This window comes from Diadema setosum, chromosome 2, assembly GCF_964275005.1.
Source record: "Diadema setosum chromosome 2, eeDiaSeto1, whole genome shotgun sequence".
NCBI lineage: Eukaryota > Metazoa > Echinodermata > Echinoidea > Diadematoida > Diadematidae > Diadema > Diadema setosum.
This window is the reverse complement of record NC_092686.1, coordinates 32,711,900-32,727,790: the sequence shown is the minus strand read 5'-3', so window position 1 is coordinate 32,727,790 and position 15,891 is coordinate 32,711,900. Positions and strand designations below refer to the sequence as shown.

Below are 15,891 nucleotides of genomic sequence, written 5' to 3'. Positions count from 1 at the left end.
CTACGTTCGTCCGGCCCTCACGAGAGATGAAAATAGTCCCGACCTATTCCGGAGTAGCTCCTTTGGCGCGCCATATTCCTCCACCGTTCCCTTGGCAAGAGTGATAATCTTATCCGAGTTGATGATCGTGTTGATGCGATGCTAGAAGTTTAAAAAAAAAAGCATTGTGGTAACACCTTCCAATATCTTCAAAAGGATGCATTTCTTTGAATGGAACGGTATATATATGTTTTCCCATCCATTTTCGCACTTTTGTCATTCAATTTCAAAGATCTGTATCTGTGATTCTTTGTGTGTGTGTGTGTGGGGGGGGGGGGGGACTTGTGTGTATGTTAACTCCTGAATGTAAAATGTGAACGGTTACAACAAAAAAACAACAACAATACATTGATGACTGGAAAATCACACCGGGTAGAGATATGAGACGAATATGAATGAAAATTTAACGAAAATGATTGACAAAAGACGAAATCGATCCTGCTGTTTTGAGTGCTGCGAGTGAGACTGACGAATTTGAACTGTAAATGACGATATGCCAAATGACTAAATTGAATGGACTTTATTTGAAAATGAACGATGAAAGACGAATTTGAAAGTAAGATTGGCCTACTCCCGACATTCCGCGACGAAATTGAAGTAAAAATTTGTGAAATTGAATGAAAAAAAGTTTGAAAATGAATGGGAAAACCTATATTATGCGTATAAAGGAATACAGGACAATAGGGTAGTTAAGACGCAACAGCTGGTGAAACAACACGTCAGTCAGCATCCATGCGATCTAAAACATTCTGAAAAGACAAGCTCAGATTTTTTGTGGCCAATACTAAAAGTTTGACAAGTGGAACTAAAGATAATTTTGTCTTCTGATGGTGGTTGTTCAAAACATTATCGGCACTTAAGGACTAAATAGCAAAACAAGTGGCATGAAAGATGTGAGGTGCCCCTTTCATTTCGTTTACCATCTCGGTGTAAAGGTTGCCGCGTTATTGCATATTCTTAAAGGAACATTATAGCTTTATGACTGGTGGTTGTTGTTGTTGTTTTTTATTTGAAAGGGTGTTTTTTATTGTTTTTAGAGATGGTGCATTACAATAGGAATTTTCGAAAAGTATAAGACTTTATAGACTGCCACCATCTCCTTTGCTCCGACACCCCGATGTCCCCGATTTGGAAACTGCACATAGGACAGCATATTGTGAGTAAGAATATTTAAGTATAGTTGCATTGTGATCGTTGTCGAAACCTAACATTTCTTTCATGTCTCACATTACCATGTCAGGAGAAGAGCTAGATATATAAGAGAAAAACTACGTGCTGTCCTTGCAGAGTTTTTCTTGACTCATTTTTCATTCATTAATTTATTTTTCCATTTCCAACAATAACGTATAGTTTTGGGGGGTTTAGAAATTTAATGTATACATTTCACCATGATACATACTAAAAACAATATAGGTTTACAGAATATTTTAAGTATACGGAAATGATGGAAATGGACTCATACAAGCAGTTAGAAGAGTACGAATGATTGATTCACAAATATCAGCAGTTACGATATGTTTTCCTGTTGTTTTTCTTCCGTTTTTTTTTTCTCAGTTCATTTGCTTGTGAGAATGACAAAATAATTACATGAGTGATGAATTGAGACGTTTACTTACTGCTATTGTGAGGACGGTCCTATCTTTGAAGACATCGGCAACAATCTTTTGGAGATCGGAATCCTGCGGAGAGAAGGAATGTAAAATCAAACAGTGAAATTTATATTTGTATGTTCATTGTCAAAATGTATTTCAGATAAGGATGTTTCTTTCGAAACATTGATTGGAGGTGGGCAGACTACGTAACGGTGGTGGGATTACGAACTCCTATTTGACTGTTGTTGTTTTTTTTTTACCATATTAACTGTTGATGACAATATATGATACCGCTAATTGTACCCTATTTTATGAAGAAGAAAGAACTTATTGTTTTTCTTTTAGTTTTTTTTTTCCCTTTGCTATGTTCACTGTTGGGAAAGTGAAATTGTATTACACAATGTCCGAAGCAGTATTTAAGCCGCGGAAATTGATGTAGGAAAAAAATCCTTTTGAATATACCCATCGAGCAAATTCTCTAACATTTTACTCCAATCTTATTCTCTTTATGTTTATATCATGCGCTAGTGTAGTAATGGCCTTCAAGTAGGGACTTGGGACATTTCTTCTTTTTTCTTTTTTCTGTTTTGTTGCGGTGCATGACAATTAATTTACAAAACATTTGCAAGGTATAATTATGCTCCACATATTTTTGTTTTTGTCAAGAATGGAAAAAAGGACAAGTGAATACTCATAACCATGATGATAACCTCGTGGTAGACATAAGAATCATGACGCAAACACAGAAAACTCACAGTTTCCACATCGATGGAAGCGGTAGCCTCGTCCATCACGAGAACGCTAGACTTCCGGAGGAAGGCCCGTGCTAGGCAGAACAGTTGCCTCTGCCCAACGCTGAAATTTTCGCCTCCCTCTGCCACGCAAGTATCTGCAGCAACATGAGAGTATTAGTGCTAAAGATTATAATGGTGATCACAACAATAACAATAACAATACACAATAATGAAAACAGTTATTATAAAAGTAATTATAATAATGATTATGATCATACTACTACTGCTGCTACTACAACTACTACTACTATACTAATAATAATAATGGCAATATTTAGTAATAATACTTATAATATTACACTCTACTTATATAGAGTACGTTAATCTCTCTCTTGCGCTTTACAATAACATTGTAGCCATCTTTGGTAGCAGTACGGACAGAAAGTGCTCCACGAGGTGGGCAATATATGACAGAGAAGGAACTTGGGCCGTAGTACAGAGGGTTAAAGCGGGGGAATAGATATATGTCATGGCAATATACAAATCTCCTTTAGAAAAGAAAAGAAAAATGAAGGGGCGCCCCTTTAGTTTTTTGTCCTTTTTTTAAAGGAACCATCTTTGTCAGTCGCCAATTGTATTGTGTTTAAGTCTTTTTTAAGCTTTTTTTTTTTTTGCTTGTCAGCTGATTAAGCCCGGAAGTTGCACCAGAAATATATGTAAACCGCTTTGTGCCCCGTAAGAACGTACTTTCATCATTCTGTTGAGATAATGCGCCAACTTCAAGTTATTCGTATACATACCTAAACCATGTTCAAGACTCTTGACTGTCTCTTTCATCTTCGAGATTTCCAGGGCGCACCACAGATCAGTGTCACACAATTCCCCTGCCGGATCGAGGTTGGACCTATGAGATTGAAGAGTCAAAAAAAAAAAAAAAAAAGAAAAAAAAAAAGGAAATCATTAGCACAACCTGGTGTCAGTTTTAGATCTATATAAGCAGAAAGCATATTTCCTGATCTTTATCGAAATATGACAGGCCAGTTACTGATTGGGTCTGGTTATAATCACTTTGCTATATCATTTTCACTTACAAAATCAATTCAGATTTAATTTAAATTGAATCTGCAATTGATATTGTTTTCTGATAGTAAGACGAAATAGGAAGTGACCAGATTACGTCGCTCTACATGGTTCTCTTCTAAAGGTTGTCATTGAATTGCTGGGTAATTAAAACACTAAAACAATTTGCTGTGTAACAACAAAGGTAATTCTTCTTGATTTCGTATTTTAGTGAAACTTGACTAAAATGACGTGTGATATGTCGAAGGTAACCTTTGGTGACGATTACCACCGCTTTCCCTATAATTTGCACTCGTGATATAATGCGGTTGCGGCGAAAGTCAATGTTTGGTGATAATTATGTGCAACTTCAAAATCCCGTAACTTTCTTTTATTACTTGCGACTTCAGTTGAAACTTTCCATTTTTAGGTCTATGTATCATAAAGTCAACGTAGATGGAAAGATGTGGAGTGACACTGCTTTTCATAACAAATACATTGTGTTTATTTATTCCTGTTTTCTTCTTGATTTCCTTTCATTTAACCATTTACTTTAGGAAATGAGGTAGAACCTGTGGGCAAAAGGAAATAGATTTTGTTAGAAGAAAATTGTATAGTAATCATCTGATACCAGTGTAAATCCAGCCAGTGTTATAATCAAACGCACGCCAAACCCACGGGACTATAATGGCACTGATATGCCTGTAAGGATCATTGTCACTGACCTTATCGTGCCGGCGAATAACACGGCATCCTGGGGAATGATCGATAGTCTTTGCCTGAGTGTCTTGAGTGGTACAGTGTTGATATCGATACCGTCGATTGTAATCTGGCCTGGAATAAAAAAAAAAACAAAAAACAAAACAAAAAAAAAAAACGACATTAATTACGTGACATTTTTATCAATTCACAAGAATTATGAATCTTCATAACAATAAAGCTTAAGCAATATTTTGAAAAAAAAATGAAGTTATTTCACTCGAACTTTCACTGGGCAAAATATCGGATCTGATTTCCGCCTCCAATGCCTTATAAATTACATGTGATATATTATTCTCGTTAAAAAAAAAAAAGTTAATTCTTAATTCTATGCTTGAGATCCGTTATATTGATTAGAGTAAGCTTGAGTTTGTTCTATCGTTGCTCTTTTAATATCGTGTTTTTCATTTAATCAATACGTATAAACGCAAAAGAATATGTACAATAATTATATTAAAGTAAGGAAGTTTTTGCCCAACATATTTTCATTGGAAATAAAGAAGTCGATACCTAAAGTTAGTGTTTGATTCGTGGCGCTATACTGTTATCAAAGCACTGGATTTTATACCAGTTTTTGTTTCAGTCTCACCTTGGCAAGTCTCCACCAGCCGAAATAATGCCAAAGTCAACGAGGATTTTCCGCTGCCTGATCGACCACATACTCCGATCTATGTTTCCAAAAAAAGAGAAAAATTACGTTTTACATAACTATTATATTAATTCATTTACACAGGGTTGAATTAATTTCCTGACACGCACATCGGCTGAATTCATGTTTTCTGCTAAACCATGCACACGCAATGTTATATATCTGAATGTCATTATTACCTTCGTGTCACTTATCATGATCACCCATGATCCATCATTTCTCCATCTTTTTGAACTGCCCACTATTTTTTCCCCTTCACTTGTTCACCACATCCACATTGATTTGATTATTATTATTTTTTTTTTTTTTTGGGGGGGGGGAGGGGTAGGGTATGGTCCTTTCCGCTGGATGATTAAATATACAATGTATGTACATTGGTTAATTGACTGCATGGGTCATCGCTTGAAATTCTTCGTGGAGGTCACCTAGATGGATATCATGCTGGAATTTTTGTACCCTAAATTCGAAAATGAAGAGCCATGTGCAGAACTCTGGGCAAGTAAGTAAAAGAGACGAAAATCGGAATTTCAATCGCGATCCAAATTTCGATTTTTTTTTTCGACCGTTCATACACAGGGAAAAATCGCACTTCGCAGCAAGGGAAGAACGATCAGTGGCCAAACTGCGCATGCGCGAATCTTGCATGACCGAAGACTGACCCCGCCGCAGTCCCAATAGAGTTTCGCACGCGCTACGAACGATGGGATTAAAAATACCGATTTCCGAATCTCGATCGCGCTCACACACACGACGCTTGGCAAAATAATCGCGATTATTCTGAAAAATCGCACTAATAGTGCGAGTTGGATCGCGATAAGGATCGCGGTAATTAGTGAGATTTTTCTGTCCACACTGGAAAAAATTTCGAAATTTTGATCGCGATAAGAAAATCGATTTTTAAATCGCACTTTTTCCCTTGTGTGTGAACGGGCCTATTGCATGACTACATGACTATATTTCATCCATAATTAAACAATTGTCTCCGAGATGTGGTGATTTGCGTTGATAAAGATCATGATATGGTACCAGTAGTCTTTATCCAGGGTAGATTAAGTGTTGCCACTGCTAGAGGACAATTAAATGCCGCTATTATCACTCCAGCGTTGCCAGGTAGGTACTCATCTGTGTCGAGAGGGACATATGGGTAAACACATCTTGTGCAAGGATGTTTGACGAAGGCTTAGACGGGATTCGAACTCTGGACCTCCATTGTTCTTGTTGTCGTTATTAGTTTTTAAAGGCGCTTCATTTAATTTTGAATATTTACGCCTTTATCCTATTTCTAGATATTCACACTCAAATAATCATTTTGGAACGAAGGAAAAAATAGATATTCCACTGCTATACAACTAAAATGATAATCATGATAGTAATTTGCCGATTAAAATCAAATAGTTATATCCACTATGCCACAGTGCCCTCACACAACAGTGATAATGTTAGAATAACGTACCAGTTCCTGTACTATAGGCAATGGGTTTATGCAATGTCGTTTCCCTCCCATCCCCCCCCCCCCCCCCCCCCTATCCATTGAAGTGCAACGCTTACCTTTTGGCGGCCGTGTATCTGGATATCCACCTGTTTGAGTACCGGATCCAACTCACTGGCATACCGGAAACTGGCGTCCTCGATGTGTATTTCTCCCTTTGAAGGCCAATCAGCGGGCGGCTCCTCACCTGGTGTGGATATTCATCGGGGAAAATCATCATTCTACAGCAGTTTTTCTCATCACAGGGCCAGTTGCAGCAGGTGGCAATTTGTTTACTGGTAAGTCTAAACAACATGAACATTACATCATAACAAATAAGTCCAAAGTAATCGTTATAATGGTTGTGATTATGAACGAAAGTTTTGCACTTGCTGATGCTAACGATCCATAATACAAATTGTTATGTATTCCATATTCCTTTCAAATTGGTAAAAAAAGATAATTTATATATTCTAACTCACACTTAAAAGTACTGTTTACCATTGGGAGCAGTGATTTAAAAAAAAAATGTTCGAAATATCACATTTGATGCAAATGTGTATAGGTCAGTTGTATCCCAAAACATTCTACCATATAAAAAAAAAATCACAATAAAGCCTAAAAATATAAGGAGATTTCACTATCTTTCTCAATAAACCGTAACTGTCTTTACTGTAGACGGTTTAGTCCAGAAACTTTTTCATTATTACTATTGTTTACATTTTGTATATCTAACAATACGGTACTTAACATTGATTATACTGATTCAAATTTTTACATAGATGCTTTTATCCGAAAGTCACATTTTAAAACTATTTTGAAGCACTAAAGCTGTGTCTTTTTGTTTCCTCTGCAAATGGTAAGTAATGCCTTTAATGCGAAGTGTTAATACAATGTACCTTCATAATTCTCGCGAGGCACAATGGCATAGTATCGTATCCTCTCGACGGAATTCATGTACAGTTCCAGCTCGGAGATTGAGCGAACGAGCAAGTTAAGAGCCGACGACACCTGGAATAGAGGCATATATTTAAATCATATAATGCTGGAATCGGGTTTGTGAAAAACTGAGATTTACTTTAAAAAAAAGGAGCGTGACATATTAAGCATATCTTTTTAGTGGGTCCCTCCATTTTTCGCACTTAAAGCAACGGTATACAATGTACTTCACTTCGACCACTTCTGTTTCTTTTTCACTATACAATGTATAGTTACTATAGGTCCTCAATTGTTGTACAGTCTTTTCATTTCACAATGTTCTGTTTACCTTATTCTATGTTATCAAAGAAAGTGAAACATATATGTTTTGTCGAAAAATGAAATAAACTTTGAAATTGAAATTGAAATTGAAATTGAAAAAGCAACACTTAAACAATCTACCCGTAATCATATGTCAATTTGAGCATAACACTATAATTAAGATTGGCCACAAGAATTGGGAGTTTAGCCCTCTATACTAAAATCGGCAACATGTTCGTGTTGGATATAATAGCATTTCAATGTGGTGGTTCATAGGGTGAGATGAGCAGAATCAAGACTCTCCTTGAACTTCAGTGGTAAATATATGTGGCGTGGGTGACATACTAAAGTTCAGTTGGTAATATTCATTGAATGCTTTAGCAGAGACGTGCACGTGGTGTCGGTGGGTGGGCGTGTCTATTACACCGGTGCCTGGCTGATATCACACACACACACACACACACACACACACACACACTCACACACACACACACACACACACAAACAAACACATGTGCCTGGGCACATGGTGGTACAGCTTACCATGAGAGCGTACGAGATCGCCAGACCAATCAGACTGGACTCCATACCCAGGTAGGCGGCGCCAAGGAGTGAGCTCAGTCCCGCCATGAGAACTATCACGGCCCCAAGCAAATCCTGCATCACGTGGAAAAGGTGAGGTGTAAAAGCCAATCATGTTTCATAATCCGATGGTCATTGATTAGCATCACTTGCATAAACCAGGATAAACATGGGTTACCTATCTCCTTGCCTTTGATAAAACGTCTTCTTCCGTAATGTTCAAGCACGTACGGAAAGAAAGAACATACTCTCACAAACACATAAACATAATGATAATAACTGCATATATATAAATGTATATCTATAATTATGATTATAAAGACAGAGAGGGGAAGAGAAATATACTCTTGTATGGAAAATTTCTCATATAGGACTGACAGAACTGTTTGAGAAATATTCACTTTCAAAATATTTCAATTTCAAGTTCAAGTTCAATTTCAATTCATTTTCGTATTTCTCGATGAAAAAATACAGCAAATATAACAAAATTAGTTAATACATGATATCCAGCCAGGAGGTATTATAGAATATTGCAAACATAATAATGGAACATAGTGGCCGATCTATGAAAGTTGGAATCTGAGAATGAACGCTAGAGAGGTATGATGAAACCTATTTAGAAGCAGGCTTGTCAACCGTAGGTCCCAGTTTGTAGGTTTTACTCATATATTAAGCGTTTATGACATCATCATAGTTTGTTTTTCTCTTTTTAGCTCAATGAAAAAAAAAAAAAAAAAAAAAAAAACGTTTACATACAAGTCGAATACCCAGCCACCGTTCTGCAGCCAAAAGGTAGATAGAGCAAGTGTTGTTGGTATCAATGAGGTCAGATATCGTCTTGAAGAAGCGTCCTCCTGCACTGCAGTAGAAAGACAAAAGCGAAGTAATATCACAGTCTTGGGTGGACAGAGAAAGGGAATTAATTTCTCTCGCGGATTGCTAAAGACAAGTGATTTGTCTATTTTTCAGGTGTGTGTGAGTGTTGTTTGTTTATTTGTTTGTTTGTTTTGATAAAAGCTGAGAACCACTTTAATTTTTTTAAGAAAGTTGTTATCCAAAGCAGTTCAGAGCCGAAGATGTTTCGGAACAGGATAGTTCCCTTCAAAAGTATGTTTATAACATTTCACAATATTTCACGTGACGGAGCACAAAACAATGTATGAATGAATGCTTTGGACAACATACTTAAGGCACGTTTCAGGTTCCATGACAATGTCGATTTAATAAGGACACTTATCAACTCACCATTCCCCAAAATAAATCGTCTAATTCATTCTTTACCAATCTCAACCCCAAAACCTCCAAAGAGAGAGAGAGAAAGAGAGAACTAATGTAGCCGATACTTGCAAACTGGAAACATGCCACACACAAACAAAATTCAACAACATAAATTGCTTTTGCAGGGACGGGATCGTTAAAAGACTGAACTTGAACTTTGAACTTGAAAACCTGTCACTGAAGGACACCGTGATCCAAATGTCACCGGGTCGTATACAGTTCTAGCATACCTGAATGCCCTGATGGTAGTCAGGCCCCCAAGGGTCTCCGAAAAGTGAGCAAAAATTGGCGATCGGCTCACGCTTTCCGTCCGCTGCAATTCTCTATGGAAGAAAGAAGAGAGATATTGGCAATTACACTTGTATGAGGTCATAGTCGCCATGCTATTGTATAACATATCTTGTGAAATCAAGTAATTAGACAGTACAGTGAATAATTCCCTCGTAGAGCTGTCACTCATCCCATATCTCTGGATTCAACTCTTCGTTACTTTGGTTTACTAGTAGTGTATACTGTACAGTACATTTCTGCATCATAATGTTTATCTGTTGGAGCTGTTTTGACATTACAGATGTGAATAGCAAAAAGTTTCAATTGCTTGAAACGCAGTCAAAGTTTCTTACCACGTGACACTGTCAATGCATTTACAAACACGCCACACTGTATACTTTGATATACGGTGGGGAAGCATTTTGTGAAGAATATTCCGTATAATATACAACCGCTGAAAATATGGTTTATCATGGCTGAATGTGTTCCATGGTTGTTACACTTCATACCCGTTAAATATTTGTAAGCTGCTTGAGAAAATGATTTCCATCCAGGGAGGTGTTACAGAGATGGAGTGGCAACTCTCCGTAATTCATGCAAACACATGTTTGGGTTCAAGGCGTTACAATGGGATGTCTAGCATTCCATTACGCTTTGAAGTCATGCTCGGCGCCGCTCTGGTTTGCAAGACGAAGTTCGGAGACGAAGAACGCATTTCACCTTTCGTTGAATTGCAAGTTTTATTTCACCGTAAGATTTTAAATGAAATACTCGAATTGATTTAGAATAGTTTAGGAAAGAATTCAATATTATTAACATGTATTTCTAGTTTCTTCGTAATGCGCAAATCAAAATGAAATGAAAATTAGGCCCTCTTAAAAACCTAATATTTTTCTATAATGCGCATAATTGTGCATGTTAGTTTTTTTATCTTTTAATCTGGGATATTTTGATCTTTCAAATACAGTACTCCGCTAAAGCGTATTCCAGCGTGCTTTTAAACTATTTGCTGTTAAAATTGTTAGTTTTACACTGCATTTTGGTTCGCTGCTTCAATTCAAGTTACACAAATTCGTTGTTGCCATCACATTGAAAGAGAGAGCGAATTGCAGTAGGGGCAAGTATTTATAGATGTGAGAGCGCTAGTCCTGATTATTGATGCTCTCCTTTGTCAAAGCACATGGGTAACACCTGTAGTTGAACGCATAACTTCTCGGCGGCACCGCGCATGACTTCAAAGGAGAGCAGTAGTTGTCTCTCCTTCTCTAGCACCTCCCTGCTCCATCCATGAACGCTTGTGTGTATACATTGGTAAGTCGTCTAATGCCTGTGCATAATAGAATATTATGCAGTGTCATGTTCTTGAGATGCAAGCATCAGGGAGATAAGAAGTCCCCGATAGAAGGAAACAGATACCTCGCAGTTCTGATGTAGAATATGAGCAGTCCGGTGAACAGAACGGTGACAGGAAGAAGGAAGATGAGGAAATACGGGTTGACAACGGCGTTGACAACGATTGTCGAAGCGGTGGTCAGTATGGCATTGGCCAGCATGTTGATGGTGATAAGTAGCCTCTATACGGGGAAAAATAACGGCAGTTTTCAAAAGTGATCATTTTGAAATGTCGTCATTACATATCATTTCAACTATAGTCAAGAGCATGTGGGCATCTGACTGTTTCATGAACCTGACCTTGAGTATTGCATGTCATGTCATAAAAACAACAACAAATATACAAAACAGATATTCTAGTGGCAAGTTTGCCCAGGTGCAGTTTTCCCCGAATATACCTAGCATTGAAATTGTTATTTAATCGACCTTCGCGTAGAGTCAAATAAAATTTAGAATTGGCAGGGATTTCATTTCAATCGTTATACTGACGACACAAAATAGAATTACATCGACTTGGTAGATGAAAATAATTTTGCTTTTTTCAATTTCCATTTCACATATTTTATTTCAAACCAATATGCAATCGCAATGAGACATGTGGAAACACAATTACACAAAACAGTACAACATCGTAATAACGGAAAGTACTCTGAACTGAAGTACAATAGACAACTTTAATGGCAATTTAATACCGAATGAAAACAGTTGCCCATGGAGGGGACTGCTAAAAAGCAGGGCTTCATAGTTTGCAGTTTCCTCATTAATTTTAAAAAAGATCATCACCTCCATATGGAACACAAATTTGACATTTATGATGGAATTGAACGGCTGATTCTCACCTGGTCTATTAGTCGAGTGTCGAATGTGAGGCGGTTAAGAATCCGGCCAATCGGAGTGATGTCGAAGAATCTGGAATGCAAAGAAATCGAAAAAAAAAGGTAATGTTTAGCAGTGTATCAAAGATGTACTTTGCGGGAAGAGGGAAAACCCCAAAATCTTGGATAGCTCTGTGGTAGGCGGCAAAATACTCTACCTCATTGGCACTCTGATCAAGTTTTCCAGCAGGTAGAAATGTATTCTTTTTGCAGCAGTCAGGATTCCCGCGTTGACCATGAAGTTGAAAAGAACCTGGCACACAACGGTTGCCATGGAGAGTGCAGCAAATCCGATGACGTAGTCAGTTTGATCTCCAATCTGCAAAGGAGAGGATTCAAGATTTTATAGAGCCGATTGTTAAAACACAAAAACATTTTTGTCACTAAATCTATGTACTTTCTGTGCTCCTTGTGTGTAGTTTGAAATGTAAACCTATAGTTCTATGTTGTATTCCATGCAGGAGTATTCTTTATTGTTCAAGCAGAAATGATTGATATACCTTAAACCACGTAAACTGTGAGAAAAAAAAAATATATAAATATTATATACCAGCGCCATGACTGTAAACTTATATTTAAACAGTTAAGAACCAATCAGGATTCTTACAACTGATATTCAAACAGTCCTGAACCAATCATGATTCTTACAACTGATATTCAAACAGTCAAGAACCAATCAAGATTCTTACAATAACAAACACAAAACATGCCCCTCTCCTCTTTCCCCTATACCCCTCTCCACTTCAAAAATCCATTATCAGTTGATACATGTTCATTTACTCACAAAATATGGATGAAATTGGATGAAATAATTGTGGGGGTTTTTTTAGGAGGAAAGGAGAGGGGCAGATTTCGGGTTTATAGGAGAAGACCCAAGAGAAATATCAAGGCATTTACTGTTGTGTTGTTGTTGGTGGTGGTGTTCTTCATGCCGGCTTCTGACCACTCAGAGAGCCAGAAGTTGGTGGCGACCTGCAGGGACCCGCGCAGCACAGCAAAGGCGAGGATGACCGCGGCGATGACGTATCCCACGGAAGACAGGTAGAAGATGTAATTGCTGAACGCCACGGCCCCGACATCGCGTTCTTCCTGTACCAGCAGGCTGTCGATTTCATTGCCTGTTGATAAAGGAGAATGTTGTTCTCGTTTTATTTTCCATTATAGTCTTCATAAACTCGTTTGTCCTCTTCACGCCGCGCATCAGGACGGAATAATGAATAACTAAAGAGGAACTAGGCGAGCCTGCAAGCCTACCTCCATGGCCAGGGAAGTGGAACCACCTCCTTAGAGCTCCACAGCCCTGGTATGACAAACACGAGTTACGTCCGATCAATACGGAGCGCGAATAAGTTACAACGTAGCACATGGGTAAATTTATCGGGTCATGTTCGATAATCTTTTCGTTTTCATGTTTGACAAGACAATGTTGCCAGTATATATTTTCGGCAAAAGTCATGAACTATTATAACAAAGTCTTATCCGTTTCTTATAGTTTATCCTGACTTAACCATCAGCACCTACACAGCCAGATATTGTATTGGCGGTATCCTAGGAATGCTAGTGATAACATGATTGAAATACTTTAATCAGCAATGTCAGTAACGTTTCCGGCTGGTTAGTAATCGTCATGTGTGATGTTGGTGAAAATAATCATGAATAATGGATATTATTATGCAGCATCGTTGATGAATATTCATAATACCTCGAACGGATTCCGCGTTGCTGAAGATGGAGATCTGTCGCGAGCACTGTCGGAAGAGTTTCTTCCTCTCCAGCTCAGTTGTGCTCTCTCGCTTGTCACCGCCAGACTCGCTGGCCTTTCGGACGGCTTGCTGCCACTGTCTCTTCAGCTCGGGGCAGACCTGGACTATCTCCTCGCTCGTGCCCTGGCACTTCACTTCGCCGTCGCTCATGTAGATGATCTGGTTATTAATTCCACGTTTATTACGGCCAATGAAGAGAGAGATTTGTACATATCATTGGAAATCGGATGGAATACACATGTGCCAAGTATTTTATTGGAGAAAATCTAGCAGTTTTCGTTCAGATCTACACATCTTTGGGGTTCGGATTAATCATCTGTTGTAGAAGCATGACTAAAAAGGGTTCATAGAATCTTGATAGCATTTATGTTATTCAGGTGACTGAAAAGGGAGTAAAAGGTATTTTGATGTATTCCGTCTCTTTTACCTATATATTTTTGTACGGGAGAGTTTGAACACCTAATGGTAAAAAGAATCAGGAACTGGCAGAGTACTGACGTGCCTACCATACTACCCATAACATGTTTAACAGATTGCAGGCATACCCTCGCTTGTTAACTGTCATGAAATTCTACATAATTGACAAATATCCCACCTTGTCTGCGTGCGGTAAATACTGCAGTTGATGGGTCACAAGGATGACCGTTTGGTGGCGCTGTCGCAGTATCCCTTTTATGCCCTTGTTAAAGAGATCAGCGCTCACATGCATGTCAAGGGCCGAAAGCGGATCGTCCTGTAGACATAATGTACAAAATTTACATTCAGTGCAGACGAGTGATGAGACTTACTCATTCGTGCCACACGAAACAAAACAAATAGACAATGAGAAACAACAGAAAAAATGAAAGGTCACATTTCTGTCTATGTTGCACAACATACACAACAATAACAGCAACATAACCATTGAATCGGTACAGGAAATGCTCCTTGTCTGAGTGCAGACGATTGAGTTTTTGTTGTTGTATTCATTTTCTTTCCTACTTCTCATGATTAATTTTGTAGATTTGCGCTGATCTTTGAGTGGTGATTATCATCAAGCACGGATATGCCTCACATTTGCGGGCAAATTCCACACCTTTTGTTGACAGAAAAGTATTTGTACGGAGACAGCTGTTTCGTTTTCCCTTGTGGTCTAAAACGTGCACTTCTTATGTAAATTTGTCGATAGCATTCGATCGCCCGATAAGAGATGACACGTGATGTATAATAGCCATATGATAATCGTGAAGTAGTGTGACGATAATCATTTCAAACGCAATGACCATGATGCCTGAACGCACTATAGAATCAATACTGCTGTCTTTTGCATCCTTCTTCAGACGAATGTTTACACTGAAGCAGATATGGGAGTCAGCACTTCTTTATAGATTGGAATATTGCAATGCACTTATCCTACAAATAACTTCCGATTTTGATATAGATTGTTTGCAAAGCCATGGGGCTATGCGCATGTCGTGTGAATGTTACCTCATATGGCTATCTGGATGACGCTGATGTCTCTATGGATATCGAACATTTCACTTTTCACGACTAAGTAGTATAATATGTGAGTTACTCAGATTAAGATTCCATATAATCACGGAGCTAATAGGTCAGTTTATCGGTAAACATGGATATTTTCAACAATAATTCTATTCACCCTTACTTTATCAGTGTATTTCAATACTTGGAATGCACTTTGCATATATGGGTAGTTGCTGTATGTCTGGAAAATCTCAAGCAAACGGTCTTGGGCAAGCCTTCTAGTGTTACCAAGGTATACGTTTTAGAAATGTTTGTAAATTGGTCTATTTATATATGGACTGTGTCTTAAAGGATACAATAGACACCGACATTTATCTTCATAAGAAGTGAGTTTGTTCTCACATTATATGCTGTTATGAGGTGGTACCACTCGACCAGCCTTTTAAAGGGGCGGATTTATCACTTTCGACAATCGTGTGAACACCTGTAAAATCATTTAATTGGATTCAAAAGATCTGCAGGATGACGCAATGCCCAGAAATGACTGCACTCACGAGAATGACGACATCGCTACGGGCGTACATCGCTCGCGCCACGCTAACTCGCTGCTTCTGCCCACCGCTGAGAGTGATACCCTTGTCCCCCAGTTCGGTGCGGTCCCTCGCTGGAAGCATGTCAATGTCGGCTCCCAAGGAACACGCGCGGATTATCCTCTGATACCTGGCAGA

The 15,891-nt window shown here is 38.3% G+C and overlaps 1 protein-coding gene across 1 annotated transcript in view; it reads right to left on the bottom strand.

Annotated features, from left to right (window-relative positions):
• LOC140244155 (ATP-binding cassette sub-family C member 9-like) overlaps positions 1-15,891 on the bottom strand; it is a 36,782-nt gene continuing 20,891 nt past the window's right edge. Inside the window, exons 14-31 of the mRNA XM_072323788.1 lie at positions 15,718-15,883; positions 14,295-14,432; positions 13,639-13,858; positions 12,834-13,054; positions 12,095-12,255; positions 11,901-11,970; positions 11,086-11,243; positions 9,630-9,722; positions 8,878-8,980; positions 8,083-8,196; positions 7,200-7,311; positions 6,381-6,508; positions 4,773-4,851; positions 4,150-4,258; positions 3,166-3,269; positions 2,387-2,520; positions 1,656-1,718; positions 1-141 (exon numbers count right to left, since the gene is read on the bottom strand). Coding sequence (XP_072179889.1) covers positions 1-141; positions 1,656-1,718; positions 2,387-2,520; positions 3,166-3,269; positions 4,150-4,258; positions 4,773-4,851; positions 6,381-6,508; positions 7,200-7,311; positions 8,083-8,196; positions 8,878-8,980; positions 9,630-9,722; positions 11,086-11,243; positions 11,901-11,970; positions 12,095-12,255; positions 12,834-13,054; positions 13,639-13,858; positions 14,295-14,432; positions 15,718-15,883 — 2,314 coding nt within the window. The remainder of the gene's footprint in view (positions 142-1,655; positions 1,719-2,386; positions 2,521-3,165; positions 3,270-4,149; positions 4,259-4,772; positions 4,852-6,380; positions 6,509-7,199; positions 7,312-8,082; positions 8,197-8,877; positions 8,981-9,629; positions 9,723-11,085; positions 11,244-11,900; positions 11,971-12,094; positions 12,256-12,833; positions 13,055-13,638; positions 13,859-14,294; positions 14,433-15,717; positions 15,884-15,891) is intronic.